The sequence below is a fragment of the Dunckerocampus dactyliophorus genome, chromosome 2 (genome assembly GCF_027744805.1).
Source record: "Dunckerocampus dactyliophorus isolate RoL2022-P2 chromosome 2, RoL_Ddac_1.1, whole genome shotgun sequence".
In the NCBI taxonomy this organism is placed as follows: domain Eukaryota; kingdom Metazoa; phylum Chordata; class Actinopteri; order Syngnathiformes; family Syngnathidae; genus Dunckerocampus; species Dunckerocampus dactyliophorus.
In genome coordinates this window covers 16,528,450-16,550,729 of record NC_072820.1, presented here as the reverse complement: position 1 = coordinate 16,550,729, position 22,280 = coordinate 16,528,450, and the positions used below count along the sequence as shown (strand labels likewise).

General features: G+C 39.9%; 1 protein-coding gene across 1 annotated transcript in view; it reads left to right on the top strand.

Moving 5' to 3' along the window:
- The first annotated feature begins 205 nt into the window (after positions 1–205).
- Positions 206–22,280, top strand: part of agap3 (ArfGAP with GTPase domain, ankyrin repeat and PH domain 3) — a 179,842-nt gene continuing 157,767 nt past the window's right edge. The window contains exon 1 of the mRNA XM_054763781.1: positions 206–1,062. Coding sequence (XP_054619756.1) covers positions 693–1,062 — 370 coding nt within the window. The 5' untranslated portion in view covers positions 206–692. The remainder of the gene's footprint in view (positions 1,063–22,280) is intronic.

Here is a 22,280-nt window from a genome sequence, read left to right as displayed (position 1 = left end):
TGGAAACATTTTTTATTACAATTTTACAATAATGACAGAATTAGAAGCTCTATAGTGTGTCAAAATTTGCCTTTTGCTGCAGCTACATAACCGCCAGGTAGGACAATGTGCATCAGCCCCTCTCAGCCCCACCTCTTGTCCCTCCCACCACCCGAATGAAATCACACCCTCCCCCATCTCAAGTACAATGACGTGATAGTGACGTTTGGGCATGCGGAGGAGGGTACTGGGCAGGGACCACTTGGCCAGAGGAGGACTCAACAATACTTCCAAATTGAAGGCTACCATTGAAGGCAGTAGACCCGGGCGCCGTGCACAAGCCGAGCCCATTGTCTCCTGCTAGGGAAGCGGCTTCGGCCCAAAAAAGCGGTACAGCCCACCGAGGAGTGTCGCGTCCAAGTGGTCGGCTGTCGGGGAACGAGAAGAAAAAGGGGGCCCATCTGGTACATCTGGCCAAAGAACGGAGTATGCACCAAGTTTGAATATGAGCAAGAATCGTGGCGTTTTGTTGCAATCGGCGAGCAACTATTGATGCTTCTCCAGCCAGCGTTGTCCACAACACCACAACCCGCGCGGACGTCTTTTGTTCGTCGACAACGCAAATTGTAGTGTGCACATTTTTGTTTTGTTGCTAACATACAAGAAAGTCTCGTAGGTCGACCCCCCTCCTTCACAAAAAGAAAAGCTGAAAAATGAATTACCAATCCAGCGTCCCAGTGTCCGGTATCTCGCCGCAGTCCCAGCCAGCCATGCCCACCGCGGGAACGGTCCCGGCCCCGGTGCCCGTGCCGGTTCCCCAGTCCATCCCGTCTCAGTTCGGATCCGGATCGTCTGCAAGCTCCGGGGCCGGTCAGTTCGGCTCGGGGACTGTCTCCGGGCAAGCGACACAGTCCGGCCCAGCTGGCTCGCAGTTTGTTCTGTCCAACTCTGCTGCCATCCGGGCTGAGATACACCGGTTCGAGTCGGTCCATCCCAACATTTACGCCATCTACGACCTGATCGAGCGCATCGACGACCTGGCCCTGCAGAACCAGATCCGAGAGCATGTGATCTCCATTGAAGGTGAGTGTGCAGACAAGGGAACCATGTTCTGCTTTCAGTGCTTCATTCATTGACGGTTTAGTTTAGGTGGGGGTGTTGCTGTGGGCCCAACACGCAGTCAACAATCATACTTTGTTGTCTCCGTACGCTCCCTTTGCCACAATGAACCACGAATGCATTGCACTCCAAAAGATAATAGTGTGACCCCCTTGCAAAGATTGTTTCCTTGATTTGAATGCTTGTCAATGAAGCTGTCTGAATGTCACATGAAACTTATGGCTCAAACACACACACACACACACACGCACGCACCCCCCAACACACAAACTGATAGACAGCAAAACATAATGTAGAGTAGAAATCCCACCATGTATGTCATGGGCTTGTTATGGTCTCTCTTGGATGGTTTATCTGGGTTGATGTTACTGTCTGCACAGTGAAGAATGATGGTGACTGTAAAGTAAGAACTGCTATGTGGAAACAAACTACAAACTGTATGTTGGCGTCCGTAATTGTACTTCTATTGAGTCGTTTAAATTGTTGGCATTCATTTGGGGTGTGGAACTAGTGTGGGCATTTTTCCTAATTCCTCTGTAAAAAACAAAACAAAAAAAAAACATGCATATAGAGCCGCACTGAGTCCGAGTGTTTAGCATGTTGGCCACACAGTCAGGAAGATCTGGGTTCGAATCTCCGCTTGGGCATCTCTGTGTGGAGTTTGCATGTTCTGCCCGTGCGTGCGTGCGTGGCTTTTCTCCAGGTACTCTGGTTTCCTCCCACATTCCAAAAACATGCATGTTAGGTTAATTGGTGACTCTAAATTGTCCATAGGCATGAATGTGAGTGTGAATGGTTTTTTGTCTATATGTTTTGTTTAGTATATACTGTATGTGCCCAGCGATTGGCTGGCGACCAGTTCAGGGTGTACCCCGCCTCATGCCTGAAGTCAGTTGGGATAGGCTCCAGCATACCCCTGTGACCCTTGATAACCAGCATAGAAAATGGATGGATGGATGGAGGTGCATATATAGTATCTCACAAAAGTGAGTACTGGGGATGTCTGAGAATATTCGCCGATTGGATTCGAGGTGTCTGATTCGACTATCAATTCCGCGGTGGAATCATATGAAAATGTCATGTGAACAAGATTGTATTATTCTGACATGGGGGTGTCCATCACTGCTGCTAAGCGTACATTTTTACATAAAATGTCTCTTTTTTTGTAATAAATAGCCTATTTTAATACAAATTCAGCCTCATTTGTGTTAATGATGTGTGTGTTTTAACAGAAGACCTGTACTTAATCAAGATGACAGCGCGTACACACAGCGAAGCCCAGTGTCTCTTCCAGATTTGCAGTTTTGTAGTTATTATTTTGCTCATATTGGGTCTGGTTTAACATCTTACACTCGGCAAGCGCTTTTGGATATTGGATTTTGCAGCGTTAACATTTTTATCACCAATCTTCGACTCGTCCCTGAGATCTCAAGAGTACCAGAGTCTACAGACACCACTCAGATGGGTGGAAGTGCTCGCAGGTGGCTCTGAGAATGTAAACGGAGCGGAATAATACAAGCTAAGTTCAAGCTAACACCACAGACTCTCCTTACCGAGCATTTTCCTAATGTGCGGTCTTTAGTGAATAAAATGGTCGAGTTATGACTTTATATCATCAACAGTAAGAGACTTTTGCACTGCAACGTCATAATTTTCAATGAGACAAGACTAAACAGTGGAGTACTGGACAATGCTATTGAGCTAGTTGACCGCCACACACTTCGGGCAGATAGAACAGCGGCCGAAACCGGCAAGACTAAAGGCAAAGGACTGTGCCTCAGCTGCTTTCTGTTCTGTGTCACTAAATAAATAAAGGTACTGATGCTGCACACCTACCATGTTATTTGTTTATCTGAGTGTTTTAGCCTTTTTCTTTGAGGAGGAAAAAGTTGCAAATGCGATCTGTTTATTTGTAGGGATTGCCATTAGCGGTACACTTAAAAAAAATCAAACAAAAAAAAAACAATATTTGACTATTAGTCACATATGGACATACTCTAATGAATTAAATTCAACTATGGAAATCCTTAGTCAAAGACAGCCCTAGCGAGTACACCCCTCGAATTTTAGCAAATAGTATGTCTTCTCAAGGGACAATACTAGAGTAGTCAGTGTACAGCAGGGGTGAGAAAAGGTGTGGCATGAGAACAGGCAGCCAGAAGCCAACCAAGAATGTGAACTATGGCATGGCTACGATGAATGATAATACAGTAATATGGAAGTGGCAGTGTGCAAGGCATTATTGGAAGTGCACATTAAGTGCTTTAGGCACGCCTTGCAACCCAACCTACTGTACCTTGGTGTTCACAGCATCAGCGAGTCACATGTGGCTGTTTTTTCCAAATTGAACAGTTACTTATTACTTATTTGTATTTTAGTTTATTTAGTGGTTTTTTATGCTTGAAAAGGCTTAATTTAGACAAGCAATACGTTCAATTTTCTTATATAGGCATTTTTTTTTTATGATTATAGGTCATATTCAACCGCAAAACAGAGTGGTTCATTAATAATATATTCTTGAAAAAACGTGATCGAGTAAAGCTGCGAAATTCAAACCGCGATGTGGCGAGGGCTGACTATATTTTTATTTCTACAGAGTGCCAATTAAAAAAACAAACTGTGGGCCACACTTTAGACATCCCATGTAGTACTAATAATGGTAATGGATTGGATTTATATAACGCCTTTCTACACATTCAAAGCCATTGTTTTGTAATTGCCACAGAATAATTCATGTATTTCATTGATTTCTACAGAAGAATAATTATTTATTTACAAAACAAAATTTTTTCCTGGGGACCCCCCTGGCAGCTCATCGAGTAGCCCTCGGCTGTGGGCCTCTTAACACCTACATGTTGGGTTTGTAAGGTCATGTTACTTCCAAATTAAACAAAGTTGATGCTGATTGACCTGTTTGTTCTTCTTTTTCCAAATGAGCATTGATAAAGAAACGAATCGTTAAGCAGAATCGTAATCGTAAAAGTCATATCAATTCCCATCCCTACCGACTGGAGGATGGGAGGTCTGCTAGTTTGGTTTAGAGTTCCTTATGGTTAAGTATTAAACTACACCAACATATGCAATTGTTTACAGAGGAATTGTCAATGTACTTGCTCAGATTTGCCATTTTGTTTGCATCATGTAAGCTTCTGAAAGCATGCATAAAGCAAACACTTCGGGGATATGTTGGGATATGCTGACAAAAATCACTTCATTAGGCTACTTCTGTAATTATTTATATGCATCATTGGTTGGTTATTTTAAAATCAGAAATCTTATTGGTCTGGAAAACAATGTCAAGGCCATTTCCGGATAGATGGAACTTCAGTGGTAATATTCACTCGCTCAAAGTCCCTAGACCTGTGGCTGCACTCGATTCATTTTTATGCGTGCAGCAACTTTTGCATACAAATCAAAATCTTAAGCGCTGCATGCTAAGTCTGAAGCCTATTGTTTATGTAAAGACCAACAGTTAATGAGTGAATTTACCTCTAAACAGTAACACACTGTCATGATAGTTGATTGTAGTGAATTTACCACTTGTTTCCTCACCTCTGCTGCCTCTCTGACAAAAAATACTTAATTGATATTCCTCACCATACATGCAGGCATACACCACGTGACAGAAGGATTAACAGGTAGTTTTGTGCATTAGCTTTTGGTTGATTGTCTTTTTTCGATGCCTTAATGGCCCTTTTGAAGAGACGTTGTTGTCTGACTTGCCGTCACCTGCACAGAAGAACTGCAGATCTTTTTCTCTCTTCAATCTCACATCATTTCAGAGTCTGTTGCTAAGAAACCAACCAGTGGCTCATGTATTTAGTTGAAAAACATTGAAGAAAGAATGAATAGAAATTGCAGCCTTCACAAAATGAATTCCCGCCATTCAAAGGTCTCCCTGCGGTTTTGTTTATCAATAAGACCTTCATTTGATGATGCGTTATTCACTTCGCAGTGATTATTAGTAATCAGGATGCATTTTCTAAATACTGAAGACATGTTGGCTTCACTCTCTCTCTCGCGCTCTTTTTACTTGTATGTCATGAAACTGCTGCAAATGAAACAAGCTTGTATAATAATTCATCATAATGTACAAGAATGACATGGTCAGGAAGTGAGCAAAATGGCAGTGCAGAAATATGGTGTGGGAGTACTAAGTGGTCCGAGATGATTCAGCGTGAAAGTCTTGAGTTTTCATAACTAATCAAAGTTGCTTGATAAGTGGCTGAAAATGCAATCTGCAGCACCGAGAGCAAGGATCCTAAAACAAATTTGTCATGATTACGTGACACTTGGTAAATTAAACCCAACCGAAAGGTACCATTTATTTTGCGGACAATGATTTGGCTGAACTGTTTTGCGTCTTGGTTAGATTTACTTCTCTGTATGCCACCGGCTCAATATTATTTTTTTCTTCAACCCGACTAGCCTATGTTACCAATAGTGGTTTAAAAGAATAGATTGAACAAAAAAAAGTGGATATATTTTTTACAATTACAAATTAAACTGTATAAACATTGCCGTCAATTGTCGTTTGACGTGAATGAGATGACTGGTCACTCATGTCTGTCTGGTATTCATGTACAGTCGTTGCTCACCACTTTGCGGTTCTGGTTTTGCGGCTTCACTCTATCACGGTTTTTCAATAATATGTTAATTCATAAATAATTCTGTTTTGTGGTTCAAAACAAGCAAATTACTGATTTGATAGATTACTGTACATGTCTGTAGCGCGTACACACACAAAAGCAGTCCCAGAGAAGCAACCAACAATTTTCAGTAATGCTGTTGTTATGATAGGTATACATCCAAAGAAAGCTAACGTGAGTAGCTAAACTTTGGCAAATCATTAGCTGACAGCAAACATAACTAACGCGTGTTTGTTACGCGAGGCGTGAGGCGTGGTTGGTGACCACTGTACTAGCTCAATGGATAGCACAAGTGTTGTGCTGAAAGAAACAGCCATCTCAACAGTTAGCATCCCAATGAAAGCAGGCATTGTAAGTGACTGTTTCATTTTGGTTTTATTTTGTCAATTACTGTAAGCTTTTAGCATTAGTGCTACATGCTAACGCTACGAGAATCACATAGTGTTGCTCTTTCTATGCTACTATTGTTGACAGAAGTAGCGTTCGTTGCTATTAGCTCTGCGAAATCAATACGCACAGGAAGGAATCTCTGGTAATGCTTAAAATAACCAAAATACTGTAAGTATTACGTGTTATCATGAATGTGCCTGCTACCACATGGTCACAGCATGTACCTGTATATAAAACGATAAAATGCTCATGGAGGTGTTTTCATAGAGGGCTGAATGGGTGAACGCCATCACGTGCATTGTTAGCTGTCTTGTACTAGCAGTTCTTCAATATTTAAAACGGACAGAAAAGAGACACGTGTCTAAAACAAGGATTGTGGATGATGGGCAAAGTTTTCCTCTAACATCATAAGGTTAGAGCGGGTGTTTTGCAGAGTGCATTGAGATGTATGACAAATTTCAGTCAGTCAGTCCGACTTCCATCCATCCATCCATTTTCAATGCGCTTATCCTTACAAGGGACGGCGGTATGCTGGAGCCTATCCCAACGGGGTACACCCTGGACTGGTCCCCAGCCAATCGCAGTCAGTCCAACTTATGGAGCTGAACTTTGCTATTTAATTAATTGGATTGCTTTAATTAATTAATTTTCGCCCTTGTGTGTGCAGCGGTTCAGGTGTAGAAGTCATGTCACTGTATAACAGTATTGATTTTGTGTCCAGTTGGTATAGAGAGAGGCTGCAGTGTCTTAATTAAATGCTGATGTGCATCTTTGGTATGCTAGCGTTGATGATGCAGCAGAAACTCTGTTCTTTTGAAGTGTTTGGCCGAGGGATACGGAACGATCGCACCTCTGAACGGACACAGAAGTCTCTTTCCACGCTTATATAACGCCTTCAACCTTCATACATTTGCTGTTGACCTTAGAGCCAAGCTAAAAGGGAAACAAAGGTCTTTGTGAACCTCAATGGTTAGGCTCAGATGATCAAGCTAATGAATGCAACCAGATATCCACTGTCCCGGTTGTGTAATTACCTATTTGGTATTGTAGCTTTTGAGCCAAAGAGGTAGACTGATATATTTTGTTCAAATGCTGATACAAATGTTATAGTGTATAAGTAACTGTTTTGTTTTGCAACTTTCAGGGTGCTCAAGGACACCTTACAGACACAACAATAAAAACCAACCAACAATCAGGGAATACAATTAAAGCATGAAAATGTACAAAAATAATGTGTAAAATGTCAGCTGTTAGCTGCTGGTTTCCAATAATAGGTTCTGTTTTTTGACTGTTCTTTTGTTTTTGGTTCTATTGGATCCTTGATTGTATTCCCTGATTTATGTTCCTATGAACTTGAGTTCTGCTCCCAATTGGACCGTTGCTAACAGCAAGCACTTTCTAAGAATGTGAATTGTGTGCAAGTTTTACCTCCAAATTACTTTTTTCACTTCCTCAACAGCAGTTTTTCCAGAACACTAACTCGTGCGTTTTTCAGTGTATTTTCTAGAGCGTCGTTTGTTATGTATTATTGGCGCAGTCCCTTCTAGCTGCCTTTTTCCAAAGCTGCGAAATCTATGGATGACATTCTTGCCGACTGACAGCGCAGTGTTGGAGCAAGGGCAATCACCTGAACCCACTTTCCGCTTCAGAGTGGCACTGGGGATTTTTAAGACATGACTAATAGGCCTTCACACTGGGATATTGTGTGCTCAAATAGCAATAAGGGCGGCAGAGTGAGGCATACCTCAAAGCTCTCTTGCTGGTGTTTTGATGCCTCAGCTTTTCTCTTTAGTGAGTTGCCAAAGAGACCCTGTGAAGGATGTTTCATCTGCAAACAGAATTAGGGATGGGTATAATTATAGATGAATCTGTTAATTGATCATCAAGAATGTGGTGAAATAGAGTGCACTACTTGCACTACTTGGCTGCAACCAGCAGACACACTTTTTATTCAGTCCCAACTAGTTTACTGTCTAATGAAGACCTAAGTGACATCAATTAGTGGCATTGATGAACCTCAAACATGATCCAAACCTAGTGTCAAACATCCTCTTATGCTGCCAAAGTGACACTCTAAGCTGCAGTCAATCACGATCACTAAGTTAAAGGGTGAAGAAGTTAGATTCACACTGGGGTCATTGTAGATATGACTTGAACATATTTTAATGCAAGTCAGTCATATAACACATTCACCGAGCTGACTAAAAACCTGTCAAGGGAGTCAAGATTTAAAGTTGATGTGCACTCAAAATCACCACCATATCATAAAGTCAAAAGTTAAATTCATGAAAAATAGTGGCAAATAAAATCGTGCACTCACAAAACGTTCATGTCAGTGATAACAAATTGTGATGGTTTGGATACCACGTGATTTTTAAGGTGAAAATACATAATTTACTTAACGATTTATTCACAGCAAGTGAGTAAGAGGTTTGGTACAACAACTATAGCCTACTTTCTTGCTTTGCAGCTGTTGTGTTTTAGAAGCAAAACAGAACACGTTATAGGTGTTTTCCGCACTAATTAATGAGTGTGGTGGAGGTGGACATGAAAGGTAACGATTGTTATTGGATTTCCAAAGTCCCTGTACTTCGTCAATATTATCTGTGTAGAGCTGCAACAATTAATCATTGATTTGATAGTTAATCAATTATCCAATTAATTGACAACTATTTTGGTATTCGATTAATCGTTCTTTTAATTTAAAAATATAAATATCCTCAGATTTCAGCCTCTCGAATGTGAATACTTTTTAAATTTCCTTAGTTATCCATGAAGGTGATATCTGTAATATTGAATATATTGTGTTTTAGGCCAAACCAAATATTTACACACATCAGCTTTGACAGGAAGTTAGCGACATCTTTGCCTCTTTTTTGATATGTTGTGGACCAAACCATGTAGTGTTTGTGTTTGGTTCATTTCGATTTGGTCAGTTTAGGGCCAAATCGATTACTTGAGTAATTCAAACAACGCGTTTCAGATTAACCAAGGTTAATCATCAATCAATATACAGTAGATTTTGTCCTGACTGAAAACTTGAGAACCCAGATCGATGCAGTTGAATTGTAGGAATATAAATCGATGCATCGATGTAGTGAACCGAATCGTTCATGCCTATTACCTATTTTCTCCTGCTGATTACTGAAAAAAAGGAAAAAATGTAGAAACAGACTTTTTTTTCTGATGAAAGACGGGAGTCTAATCTTTCTTGTGGTAGGTTACTGTATATAGCCATCGAACACAATATTCTGTGTGCTTTGAAAGGTCAGTCAAAATCGTCTGAAATGGCTAGTACTGAAGGGATTGTCTTTTGAAAAATGGCTGGGATCGAATTAGTTAAGTTAAAAGACATTGTTGAACCTTTTAACACCTCTTACAGTATAAGATTTATTATAGAAGAGGTATATGTTTCAGCATTTATGAGAGAAAGTCGCAAAATCACATTGTATTATCATTCCATCTTGGAAAAAAAACAGTGAATAATGCCAGTTTGCGGACACATATCCAAATTAGGGACCAGTCAATACATTTTCAGTGAAAACCTCTGTTAAGGTGGCAGTTATAATAGGCAAAGTTCGTATGTCTTAAGTTTTTATTTGATGAACCAAGTTTACATTCATCACTATTGGCCATCTGTGGTAGGAAAATGTCGAAGCAACTTCTGGCAAAGAAGGTCTTCACAATGGGCTCATTAGATTTCAAAACTGTATCTGTGAATATGGATTAGTAACCGTAAAAGATTTTGAAAGGTCAGTTGATACCCGGCGGCCGTGTCTCTTTCTGTATATTAATTTGTAAAGCTAACATTGATGAAGTAGCTCAGTTAGTGTATACTATACAGCCTAGGATCCCAAAGTGGGATATGCGCATCCCAAGAGGTACACCAGTTGTCATGGGGGTACATGAATAAAAATGAAAAAAAAAATAGGCGCCTAACACTCACAATTAGGAGTGCACCTGAACGCTTCACGGCGCACAAGCATACTGGGGTTAAAACGTGACCGCCCACTCAGCATCCACTTCCGTATTATGCCCTGCATGGGTTTGGCTGCCATGATGGTGAGCAGAACCGGGAAAGATTGCATTGAAAACATCTCCTCGACACACTGCTCAGCCATTAATTGCTCTAATAGACGGTCCAGAAGACCAAATTTGTCATTTTTCAAGTTCCCCAAAAACAAAGACAGGTATGTGTCATATAAATGTTGATTTGTATCACTGGTTGTTGCAAATAAAGAGAACAGGGGACAAGACTTAAGTGCATATTGTGTTGGACTCCCACACAATTTTTGGTTAAGCTAATTTGTTTCTCTGGGTGATTAGTTGAATTAATGTTAAGTCAGTGATGATGATGATTTAGATTACAGTTTGTCAAATGTATGATCAATGCCATTACTGAAATAAATATTGCATTGTGTAAATACTGCCAGTTAAATAGCCATATAATATAATAACTTTTAAATCACATTCCTGTTGTTCCTTATGGTCATGAAAAAATAACCATTTTAAAATAAAAAAAAAAAATCAATTCAGGAAAGGGAATTCATGGATTAATGGAATGGTAATGAATGATGCCATGTGTGGTCGTACCCACGCTTGCATGTTATTTTGTTAATATTGAATTATCCATACTGAATAATATGTAATAATAATAATAATGTTGCTTGTTAGTAACATTAGTAGCACTGTAAGGAAGGAAAAATATTTTTTTTATGTATTTTTGTTTATTATTATTAATTTTATTAATTCAAATTATTATGATTTATTATTATTATGTATGTTAAACAAGTGTTGGAAACACTGTAAAGACGAAAAAATTAAATAAAGTTAAATAGGATCTGCCTGAAAAAGTGAAGTAGACCAGAAGATCCTGAAAAGCTAGACGTTATGCCGAGATCTAAAGAAATTCAGGAACAAATGAGAAAGAAAGTTTTTGAGAGCTATCGGTCTGGAAAATATTATAAAGCCATTTCTAAAGCTGTGGGACTCCAGCGAAACACAGTGAGAGCCATTATCCACAAATGGCGAAAACATGGAATAGCGGTGAACCTTCCCAGGAGTGGCCAGCTAACCAAAACATTCACAGGGAATATTAAAAGTAACATGTTAACGTTCTTCACTACACTACACGATACAATAAATTATCAAGCAACACTGACCGTGCCTCGGCATCGCCCTGGCGCTGTTCGGCTGTAGCGATTTTGTATTGCTCCCGTCGTCGTATTTACTGACGGTTAGCTTCTTCTGTTTCTTGTATTGTTTACAGTATTAGTGGTTAAGAAAGCAACTCACAAGGTTACGTAGCTAGTTTGGTAGCCATGACCACAACAGGAGACGGCATGAAGGAGATTGATTGACTGTGGTCTACAGCCAATCAGGACACAGAAAACAATGGGCGGTGGAGACAGAAGCAAGAGGATAGAGAGACACCGCTGCCTCCTGCTAAGGCACAGAACTACAAAACTCAACTTCCCACAATGCAATTCCTCTTAAAGGGCCAGACTCGGCCTGTAACAGCGTTCATACGCTGTGAAAAAAGCTCTAAAATTGCACTAAAAAATTTGCGAAACAGCGAGCCCGTGAAAGGTGAACCGCGATAGAGGGAGGGAATACTGTACATTTGCTCTTCGCTGTAAGTAGTGGTTATTATTGATTTACATTCATCCATTTCCTATATTGCTTGTCCTCATGAGGATCATGGGTGAGCTGGAGCCTATCCCAGCCAAGATAGGGTGATAGATGAGGTACACCATGGACTGGTCGGCAGCCAATTGCAGGGCACATGTATGACAAACAACCATTCATACTCACTTTCATGCCTATGGACAATTTACAGTCTTCAATTATCCGGAGAAAATGCAAACGCTACGCAGAGATGCCCAAACGCAGATTCAAACCCTCAATTCCCTGACTCTGAAGCCAACATGCTAGCCACTTGTGCACTGTGCGGCCCCCTGCTGATTTTGTGCCTGTTATTTCATGAGTCCCTCACCAGGTCTGAAATTAAGCAGAAAATATGATTCTTTATTTTGCCCTTTTAAAATATGAATGCAGCTAATGCTATGATGTACACAGCTCGTCGCAACTCTGGGTCTGTTTTAGGTTTGTCTTCTTTAGCTTGTTTTGATTTCTCTACAGTACCGCCCGAATATTTGTTAAAATCAAAACACACAACACTCTCATATGACAGACATTTAGCTGCTCTATGTTTGACAAAACATTGATCCAGCAACTGAAAGCAGGAAGAGCTTTAATTAATGCATCTCATGTGACTCAGAGGTCTGCAGCACCACTGTCACGCGTTCAGTCGGGCTCACTGATGTGAGGAAACACAGATTAATCCGAGGACCCGGAATGCTTATGAAGCTCCCGTGTTAGCTGCCCGAATGGGGATTGATGAATTACAATCTTCTTTTTGATTTTTTTTTGATCAAGTGGGATATATTTTCAGATCTGCGACAGCATCTGAAGCCACCTTCTCACTGCAGCCCCTATCAAGCGTTTGTTTAATGTTTAATCCTCGAGAGCTCTGCTGGAAAAACACACCTCGAATGGCACAGTTACGTCACACATTTATTCTCAGGAGTCAAACAGACACCCTCTTTGACAGATGCACACCAGATAAGCAGGGTTTACATATTCCACATTCTCATAAATAAACAAAAGTGTTTTGTGATTAGCTTTGACAATTTTTCTCCTCTGGAGCATTCATGATCGCACTGGTCGGACTGCTGACCACAGGTCAGCGGAGATGAGCTGACTTGGTGAGCTGTAAACACAGCCTTGGACTGAGGGCCCTGGAGGTCTGAATGGTGGAGTGCCTTTCTGACATGCTGTCCTCTCCCTGCCGAAGCTTTGGCTCATTGAGTGTGATGCTATCCTCCACGGCAGAATGTCCTCCATTGTGCTGCCGAACAAAGACTCTCTCACTGGCAATGACAGCCAGCTTATTTTTTGGTGGGTTTTGAATGTGGAGGAGCCGGATGGAGCTGGTTATAGGTTTTTTTTTTCAATTAAAGGAACATTTAAAATATATACTTCTAAAGTCTTTGGAGCGAAAAGTAGAGTCTTGTTTGTGTTCTGTCATTCCGACTGTGTTAATGGACAGTGTTGAATAGCTCCATTCTAATGTTTAATTCAGCTGAGGTGTCATATTGCACTCAGCTGGCTTTCAATCACTTCCTTATCACTTACTTGTTCCAAGCATGCAGCAGGGCTTATTTAGCACTTTCATCTGTTTTCTGGAGAGAAAAATAAATGTCATCTGCCACAAAAGAGACAATGAATTAAGGATTAGATGTTGTGAATTGGAAAAAGAGACTGGCGTATCAAGTTATGATTTATAAAGTAATTCTCTTTGTGCTATGAGATGAAGCCACATAGTGTAAGTGTGATAGAATACTATTATTAAAGGAACCTTTGCATAAATGAGTGGCTTGATTAAAATTGAGTATTGGTGTGTTTATTTTTGACCATAGGCAGTAAAAGCTCAATAAATAAAGTACATTATTTCTTGGAGAGGGGGTCAATAGCTTCAGCTGGATTCTTAAAGAGGCCCAACTCAGTGTTAAGAACCGCATCTTTATTAATTGTATAGGCAATGTTTTAAGTAATGTTTTCACATTCCTGACTGTAATACGAGTAAGTATAAGGAGAAGTTCATTACGGTATTAAAAATAACGAAATAAAACAAATTTAAAGTACAATGACTCACTCGGGAACAGGGAAGGTCGGCAGAGCATTAGTGTCACCAAGTGGAATTTCTCTTGGAGATCAATAAAGTATCTACCTAGTGGCATATATGCATTGCTGGAATGAATCACTACTTGCCTGACTTTTGGGGCATATTTTTCTAGTAAATTTTGCTTGAACTCCAAATTGTAGGACTTTCGCAGCATTTGACATGACACCTCATAAGTATGTTTTTATTCTCAATATATCGATTTTCACAAAATACCTTTTATCCTGATACAGGAGTGGTCAGTGGCAGAATAGTGCCAAATATCCCTCATTAACGGTAAGGTGCAATAATATCTTTGGATTTTGGTGCGCTAGGTATAGCAGATGCATTTAGTGCAATTGTTACATAAGCAGTGCCCAAGAACAAACAACATGTAAACTGCTCTTTATCTAAGGTTATATTATCGTCTGGTGTTTATCATTATGTTTAGTAATACTTGAGATGCTCAATTAAATTTCTTTTCAGAAGTGTGCATCATCCATATTCTATGTTGGAAGTACTCATGTTTCCTGCCAGTGGGGTAGGGCTGGAAGCAGATGGCTAGTGACTGGGGAAGGGGTTTGGATAGCAGTGAGTGAGCAACAGATGGAAAGTCGCATATGCCTCCAAGTCCCTTCATCCTGCCAGCAGTCCCGTGACAAGCTGTGGGAAGATTCCGCCCTCATCCAGGTTAGGTAGGACAGGACAGACTACCACGGTGAAGAATGAAGTTTCCTTAGAGTAGACGTGGTTATCTGAGGACAGGGTGTCTTTGGAAATCTAACATGGCGTGGTTCTCATTTTATATACCCGTATATATTTTTTGTCATGACTGTAAATGACATATGACAGATGACATTCTTCGTAAGTGTCTGAAAGTCTATTTGTGTAACTTTGATGTCTGTTATAAGTAGAACATTTGTAGCCTTTTCTGTGATGTCCAAGTGTCCATGAATGCAGCAGCAACTTGTTCCTGGGAGGTACGAGATGCACTTGAATGCAACCTTCTTACAAAAGGAACTAGCTGAGCACTGGTAGCAGTTTGCTAGTATGAACTTGCTTCCCATGTGGGGTATGAAGTGTCCATCCTTGGTGTGCGTTGTATGACTCAATAAGGTGAGTTTGATGATTCTTTTCTGCATTAGGAGTGTTTGTTGTTGCATGATTGATGCTGTGTAGGAAGCTAAATGAAAGCTAGTTTGTTGGATGTGGTGTGATTGGGGTACACTTCTGAGCCATGTGCTTGTGGTTGTTTGCTAGCTGGCTCACTGACTAGCATGTTCGTCATCATCTCTTAGCATGACTTGATATGTGGACTGTGCATGCCCTTATTTGTGTCATGTGAGTGCTATTTGGCTGCTTTATTTGGCATTGTTGTAATTTCATGTTTTCCTATTGTTTAGACCACACACATACAAGCCTTTGGACACACACATACAAGCCTTTGGACACACAGCTACTTGGACAAATCCACTCCTTTGGACAAACCCAATTTCAATGGACTAACACACATTTCTAAAGAGCCCATCCACCTACATAATAAAGATGATTAAATGATTCTCTGACCGGAATCTTTCCATGGTGTCCCAACTCTTAAAGAACCACTACCCCTTTCCCACAGTCAGACATGCTGGCAATAATACAGATGTCCTCAAAGGTTTTGCTAGATGGCGGCCATGTTTTTTAATCAATCTTGCTCCAGTTTTACAGACACATGCTTGTGCTTCCCTAAAGGTGTGTACCAAATTGTGTGCTGATTCGAATGGGTGTTTTGTAGGGTGCATTGATCTGTATGAGAAATTTAAGTCAATTCAATGTATTTGTAGAAAAATAATAGCACAGGCGACACGGAAGTGTGCAGGTTTTTTAAAAATTTTTTTAAAATTTTTTATTTTTTTTTTTTTACAAATTTTCACCGTTTTGTATGCAGTTGTTGAGGAGTACAAGGGTTAGCTTAGCTTACGCAAACAAAAGCCCCTTTTTCACCGCAGGAACTTTATGAGGAACTTTCTTATTTATCCTGGTAGTTTGAAATACCCCCCTGTGATTCCACTAAAATCTACCTGGGTAAAAAAAGTTTCTCCAGGGCAGGGGTGTCCAAGGTGTGGACTGAGGGCCATTTGCGTCCCGCGGCTGTCTTTTTATTGGCCTGCGGCACATTCTTGGACAATTGGACAATGTGGGAAGTTTAATTTAACAGAGCATTTTCAAAAAGTTCTAAACTAATGAGAACATGTCATTTTAGTAGCCTAGAGTTGAAAAAGATGTGTTTTTTGTGGTAAAATTATGAGAAACAAACAAAACAGCAAAAAAAGTTCTAATTTTTTTTTTGTATAGAAATTTTGGTTGCGGAAAAAGTTATATTGTGAGGATAAAGTCAAAATATTGTAGAAATAATGTAATAATTACGAGGAAAAAAATTACAAGAAGCTGACATTGTTAGAAAATTATATAAAAAAACAGCAGCAGAAATTGAAAAACAGCTGTAATTTTATGAGAATAATGTGAAAATATTAAGAGAAAAAAGTTGTATTCGAAGAAGAAAAAAGTCACAGTTTTACAAGAATATTAATGAGGAAAAATGTCATTTTAGATGCATTATTATTTTTAAGTCATAATATGAGAAACAAAAAATACATTTTTGGAAAATTAGTAGGGGGAAGTTATAGGTAATAAGTTATAATATGGGAATAAAGTCAAAATATTATGGGAATAACGTCATAATATTACGGAAAAAAGTTTACGAAGATTTAAGAAGAAAGTTGAAATATTTGGAAAATTTAAAAAAAGAAGAAAAGAGCAAAGTTCAATATACATTTACACCTATATCACAAAAGCTGAGATGCTGTTTATTTACATTGAATTTATGTAGAAATATACCACTCCCCCTGACGCCTGATTTGAATATACTACCCTGAACTTTAAAATGTGAACATCTGGTGGAAAAGGGGCTAAACACAGTTAAACCTTGGTTTTCGTACACCCAGTTATTGTAGGATTTGGTTTTCATTTAAAATGGTTGTCAAAATTTTGCCTTGGTTTTCATATATAGTACAGCACGTAGCAAATGTGTCCGTAAGCCCTGTACAGTATTGTTCCATGAAGTCGAGTGCTCAAACAAAGCACCCTATACGTTGCTGACTCATTGTCTGTGCATTTTTTTTAGTGCGACTACAAAGTAAATAACAATTTGCGAGTACCAGCAATTTGATAAAGCAGTTGAGCAACACTATTGAATTCAATCTCAAAGTCCACATCAACGATAAGTTCCATCCATTTGTCATTTATAATGATTTCACATTGTTTTGTGCCTGTAATTATACACATTCTCTAGAAAATTATTTTTAAATATTTTTGGAAGTCTAGAACAGAGTCATTAGATTTCCATTAGGGATGGGTGATATGGACCAAACCTCATATCCTGATGTATTTAGATTGAATATCCATATACGATACATATCCCAATATTATTTAAGCATAGTGAGTTTAGACAAAATCAAAGCCAAATATGCGTGTCAAGTTGTTTTCTTGAAATAAATACTGAACATGAGGATGTTTTTTGAAATTTGAAAGCGTCGTGCACGATGCACATAAAAAAAATCGTATCTTAAAAAAAGCCTCTAAAATAAAGCAGGCCATTCTCTTTTTGAAATAAATATACAAAAAGTCAAATATAATCTTTATAACAAACATTTAGCTATGCTGAAATCCTCAGCTAATAACAAAAGAACAAAATATGAAGGAGTGCCCAGTTTAAGAGGAAATTTTAAAATGTCAGCAACTCAAAAATACTTTAAATTGAACAGCAGTATTTTTTAGGTAAAGATTTTTAGAAGACACAAGCATGTCCTTATTTTGTCCCAGGGACACCAACCTGTCAACTGCATCAGGCTTAGCAACTGTCTGTCTAACTTCCTTGTACATTTGTGGTAGAGCTTGTCGTGCTAAATACTTGTGACTGCAAAGCTTGCTGGACATCGCGAGTCCATCGTTTTCAGCAGGTTTTTAAAGCTGTTCTTTCCACTGTTGCAAAGGGGACCATATCTTAGCAATGTGATAGGACACCTCTTTATAATAGCACACCACTTTGCTTTTCCTTTCACGAGGAACGCAACAGGACGACTGCAGCCGTTGGGCTTCTGCTCCGCTCCTCCTCCCTCCTCCTGCATGCAGGTATGAGGGAGATACAGCTCAAATCCAGTCTATCAATATAAACGATATGGTTGGTTTTGGTTTCGTACTTAAAGTAAATATTGATATTTTTAAAATATCGCCCAACCCTAATTCATTATTTCCTGTGGGGAAAAATTGCCTCTGTTTTTGTATGTTTTGTTTTTCGTCTAACCTTTTGGAACAAATTAATAATGAAAACCGAGGTACCACTGTAGTCATGTGAACATACTGTATAGCACGTAGCTGAAGGGAGAACGGCTAATGACCAACATAAGAATGATCACGGGCCAGCCAAGCTGCTTTCTCTTCTTTGTGAATGGGTTACTTTATTTTAGATTTATTCAGTGTTGTTATACATTGATTACCTTGTCTTTATACTTGCATGACGATTAAGAATGATAAATGTTACTCAAAACTGCGTCTCGACAAGTATTTTATAATAAAAACCGTTATAGTTCTGGAACGAATTGTGTTGGACTTGAAGTTGCCACTGTAGGTGGGTGACTAACGAGGGTCAAACTTTTGGGATTAATAAGAGCGCCACCATGTGCTGAATTTGTCAGAAAATAATAGCACAGGCAGCACAATATGAGTGCATCTTTTGACAAAATGTCACCCTTGCTTGCCAATAAATTAGACATTTTTATCCTTTCTCTGCGTTATTCTCTTTGAAAATTTTTTACTGTATTTTACTTCTACTTAGCTATATTATATAGTGTTTATACAACTGGAGGAAAGATGACTTATATAAACAAATGCATACAAACATTTTTTGGACATGACTGCAAGGGACGAAAGAGGGTTTTGCTGCAAAGAACGTTTAGAAAAGCAGTGATCTGGATTGGGTCGCCCATTTTCTTTTGACAATTCATGGGCTTTTCTTGTCTGAAAAGAAAAATGTAGGGAAAGTGTGACCTGTTTATATGCATGCTTGTTATAACCGAGAAGCCAGTTACTGCTGCTCTTAGAGAACTGTGTCACTGAGAGAACGCAGACTATTTAAAGGATGCAGGGCTGTGGAAATTCAACGTAATTCATTTAATAGCTTAGGGACAAGTCACTGATTTATTTCTTCATCTCTTCAAGGGCATTCATGAGCTTTCATTTTTGGTTAGCTTTGCGTTTTTTTCAGATGTGAGCCCTTATGCGACTACAACATGTTTAACATGCATCTTATCACCCAGGTCCTACATTCCTTTTGGCAATGTCACTGTTTTGCTGGTGTCCTGACATGCTTTCTGGCCTTCTGTTTGCTGCCTATCATAGGGGCTTTCTCAGACAACATGCACACATTGCTTTCTGTGCTTTTTTTTTTTTCCATGTCAATAACTTCAAATGTCGGCTCTTCTTATGAGTTGTGCTGCTAAACTTGGAGACATTTTGGTCACATGTGTTTGTTTACTCCACGGAGGGCTTGATGCGAAGAGATGTTTTATTCTCTGGGAATCACTAGAGAGGAAGTGTAACAGGACCCCCTTTGCTGTTTATACCCCTGTTTCCTGTTCTTTTTTTTAATGGAATAACCTAACCTAAAGTTGTTCCACAGCTGAATCCCACTGGCCGTGACCCAGGATTTGTCATGTGGCGGGGTATGTGAACTGTGTGTTCTACGGCCCCTCAAGGACTGCAGCCGCTCTTCCGTTTGGGTTGGAACTACTAAAACAGAGCGGCCTCTTAATAGTTTGGAACATCAGCGCTGAAATTGAGCTTCTCTGGCACACAGTGACTGAATGTTTACCCGTACGTGACTTTTCCACCAATAGATGACACTTGGGAGGTGCTCAACTGTGATTTCTACAATGTACAAACATGTTCCCCTTATAATAATAGCTTAAGGTGATTAAAAACAGGATCTGGATTTGTTGATCTTGTTATAGTGGTGATGCTGTTCAAATGTGTGCTAATAAAAGAGGATGCTTATGACCAAGTGACGACAAAGCTGTGATATTTATCATAAACATTAATCCTAAAACTAATTTGTGTGTTTGGGGATTTTCCCTGTGCTTACATGAATAACATTCACATGTTACTTAAAATCTATTTGTAAGTTAGCCATCAGAATGCGTGTGTGTGAACATATGGAAAGCTTGCTGCGTTGCGGTACGAGCTGCAAAGACTCTGAAGCATGGGGTATTTGCTGAGCAACATTTGCTCCTTTGAAAAAAAAAAATGCTAGTGTCGCTTATGTGATGCTGTGTTGTAAATGAGGCTGAATGCTCCTCTGGGTGAACAGACTTTGCAAGGACCATTGAGAGGAGTTGCTCAGGGCTGTGTTCATGCTGTTTCTAATAGCCCCTGTTTTTGGATGAGCTTCTCCTCGCTGAGGACTCGGCCATGAAAAGGGCTCCCGTTCAGCAGTTTGATGCTATTCTCAGATGATGCGCTTTCTCAGTTTTTGGTTTGCCCATGAGGAAGAATTCAAGCAAGTACTGCACTGGAACAGTGATAGCACAATATGGCATGACTCGGGCCCTGTGTGTGGAGTGGCATTCTCTTGCTGTAATGTACAGGACCATTAACAAGTACAAAAGTGGGCATAATAATCAATTAATTGTGCCTTGAAGCAGTTGAAGCAAAATGGAGTGCTACTACTTGCTGTTAACACAGCCTCAACTAGTTTGCTGTCTCCACAAGATAAACTGACATCAGATAGGGGATGATGAGCTAGGCCTTTATATTCTTCTTTTTTCACATTTTTAATGAGTCTCAGAGGTCCCATAATATTGTATTGGTGTAAGTGTGTTGGACAAACGGTTTAAAAGTGCTTTTAGTAAACCCTACTGGGAACATGCCATTTTGTGTGGCTGTAGCTTTAATGCTAATGAGCTGTGTTTGTCCATGTCACAGATGCCATATATCACAATTTTGACATAAAGTGGGACAGGAGGACACAAACGTTCGCAACACCAGCATAGCTATGTGAGCTACAGCGCTAATGTTACACTCACATCTTAACAGCAACATTATGCTAGGTTAAGCTATTCGCTGGAGAGAAACAAAACGATAAAATGTACAGCTCCCACGCCCGTAGCTGACTGTTGGCAGCGTTTTGGGCTTTTTAAAAAATATGTGTAGTGAAGCCTGCTTTTTATTTTTTCTTCCTCCATAAAGTGGTGGGCGTATACACTGGGCGGGCTCATCTGGCTACAGGCGGGCCAGAGGTGGTTTCATATTTATTTCTAAACTTTTGAGAGCGCCTCTTCTCTCAAAAGTGATGATAGATTTTTTTTTTTGTTTAGTTTTATCTCATGTTTGGTGCTCTTAGGAAGACACACGTTATTGTTGGAACATCATTAAAAAGTCTATTTTGCATAACAAGCAACCTTACATAATAGGACACTGATGTGGAAAGAGGAGTTCAGAATAATCATAGATATTCTGTGAAATAGACTTCGGTATCATTATGTTTTGTGTCAGTAGCAGTATGAAAATACATTGTAATCAAGTGATGGCTCACGTTACTAACATTGAGAGTCTGTGAAGATATTTGCACTACTAAATTGTGGCTTTTCACATATTTGGCTCCAAGAGGCTTTCATTCCACAAAAAGTGTCTTTTTGTTGTGTCAGAATCTGGCACCAAGTCTGGCTCTGGCCTAAAACAAATTGGCCGCTAATGTAGGTCCAGGCGCATTTAAAGCCGCATTCTGTCTCTTTTACATGATAAAACCAATCTTCCTGTGGTCTCTCCTCATGCCAGCGGCGCTTTTAGTAAATAGGACCCTACTTTCAGTGGGTTGGCGAGCGAGAGCTTGGGCACGACTAGTAGTCCACTTTGAAAAGAAATCCTTTTGGCTTCCACCTCTCACATTCTCACGCTGTGCCTGAAATCTCTGTTTTCTATGTTGGGAGAGACGTGGGTCATTTAGTGTAGAAACCCTTGCTTATATGAAACGAGGATTCCTTGTGGAGAGGTGTAGATGCGGATTTGTTACAGTTTTTTTTTGTGGCTCTGGTGATGCGTCTCCCATCATTGGCTGAGCTCAGCTGGTGGACGGGTAGGCAGTAGCATGATGTTATGTAATACAAGTAGGTGGCAAGAGCAGCTCTGTGTGGTGAGTGTGTTTGTGCTACCCTTGTGGATGTGTGATTGTGCTCGTAGGCCTCTGCCTCTGACATGGATGGGTGTCTGGTGAGTGGATAACCCCCAGAGATGAATGCAATGAGAGCGCCGTTTAAGGGTGGGGGCTGGGATGCTGCAGTGTGGTGTAAGAGAGTCAAAAGTTGCCCTTGTGGGGTTGAGTCTGT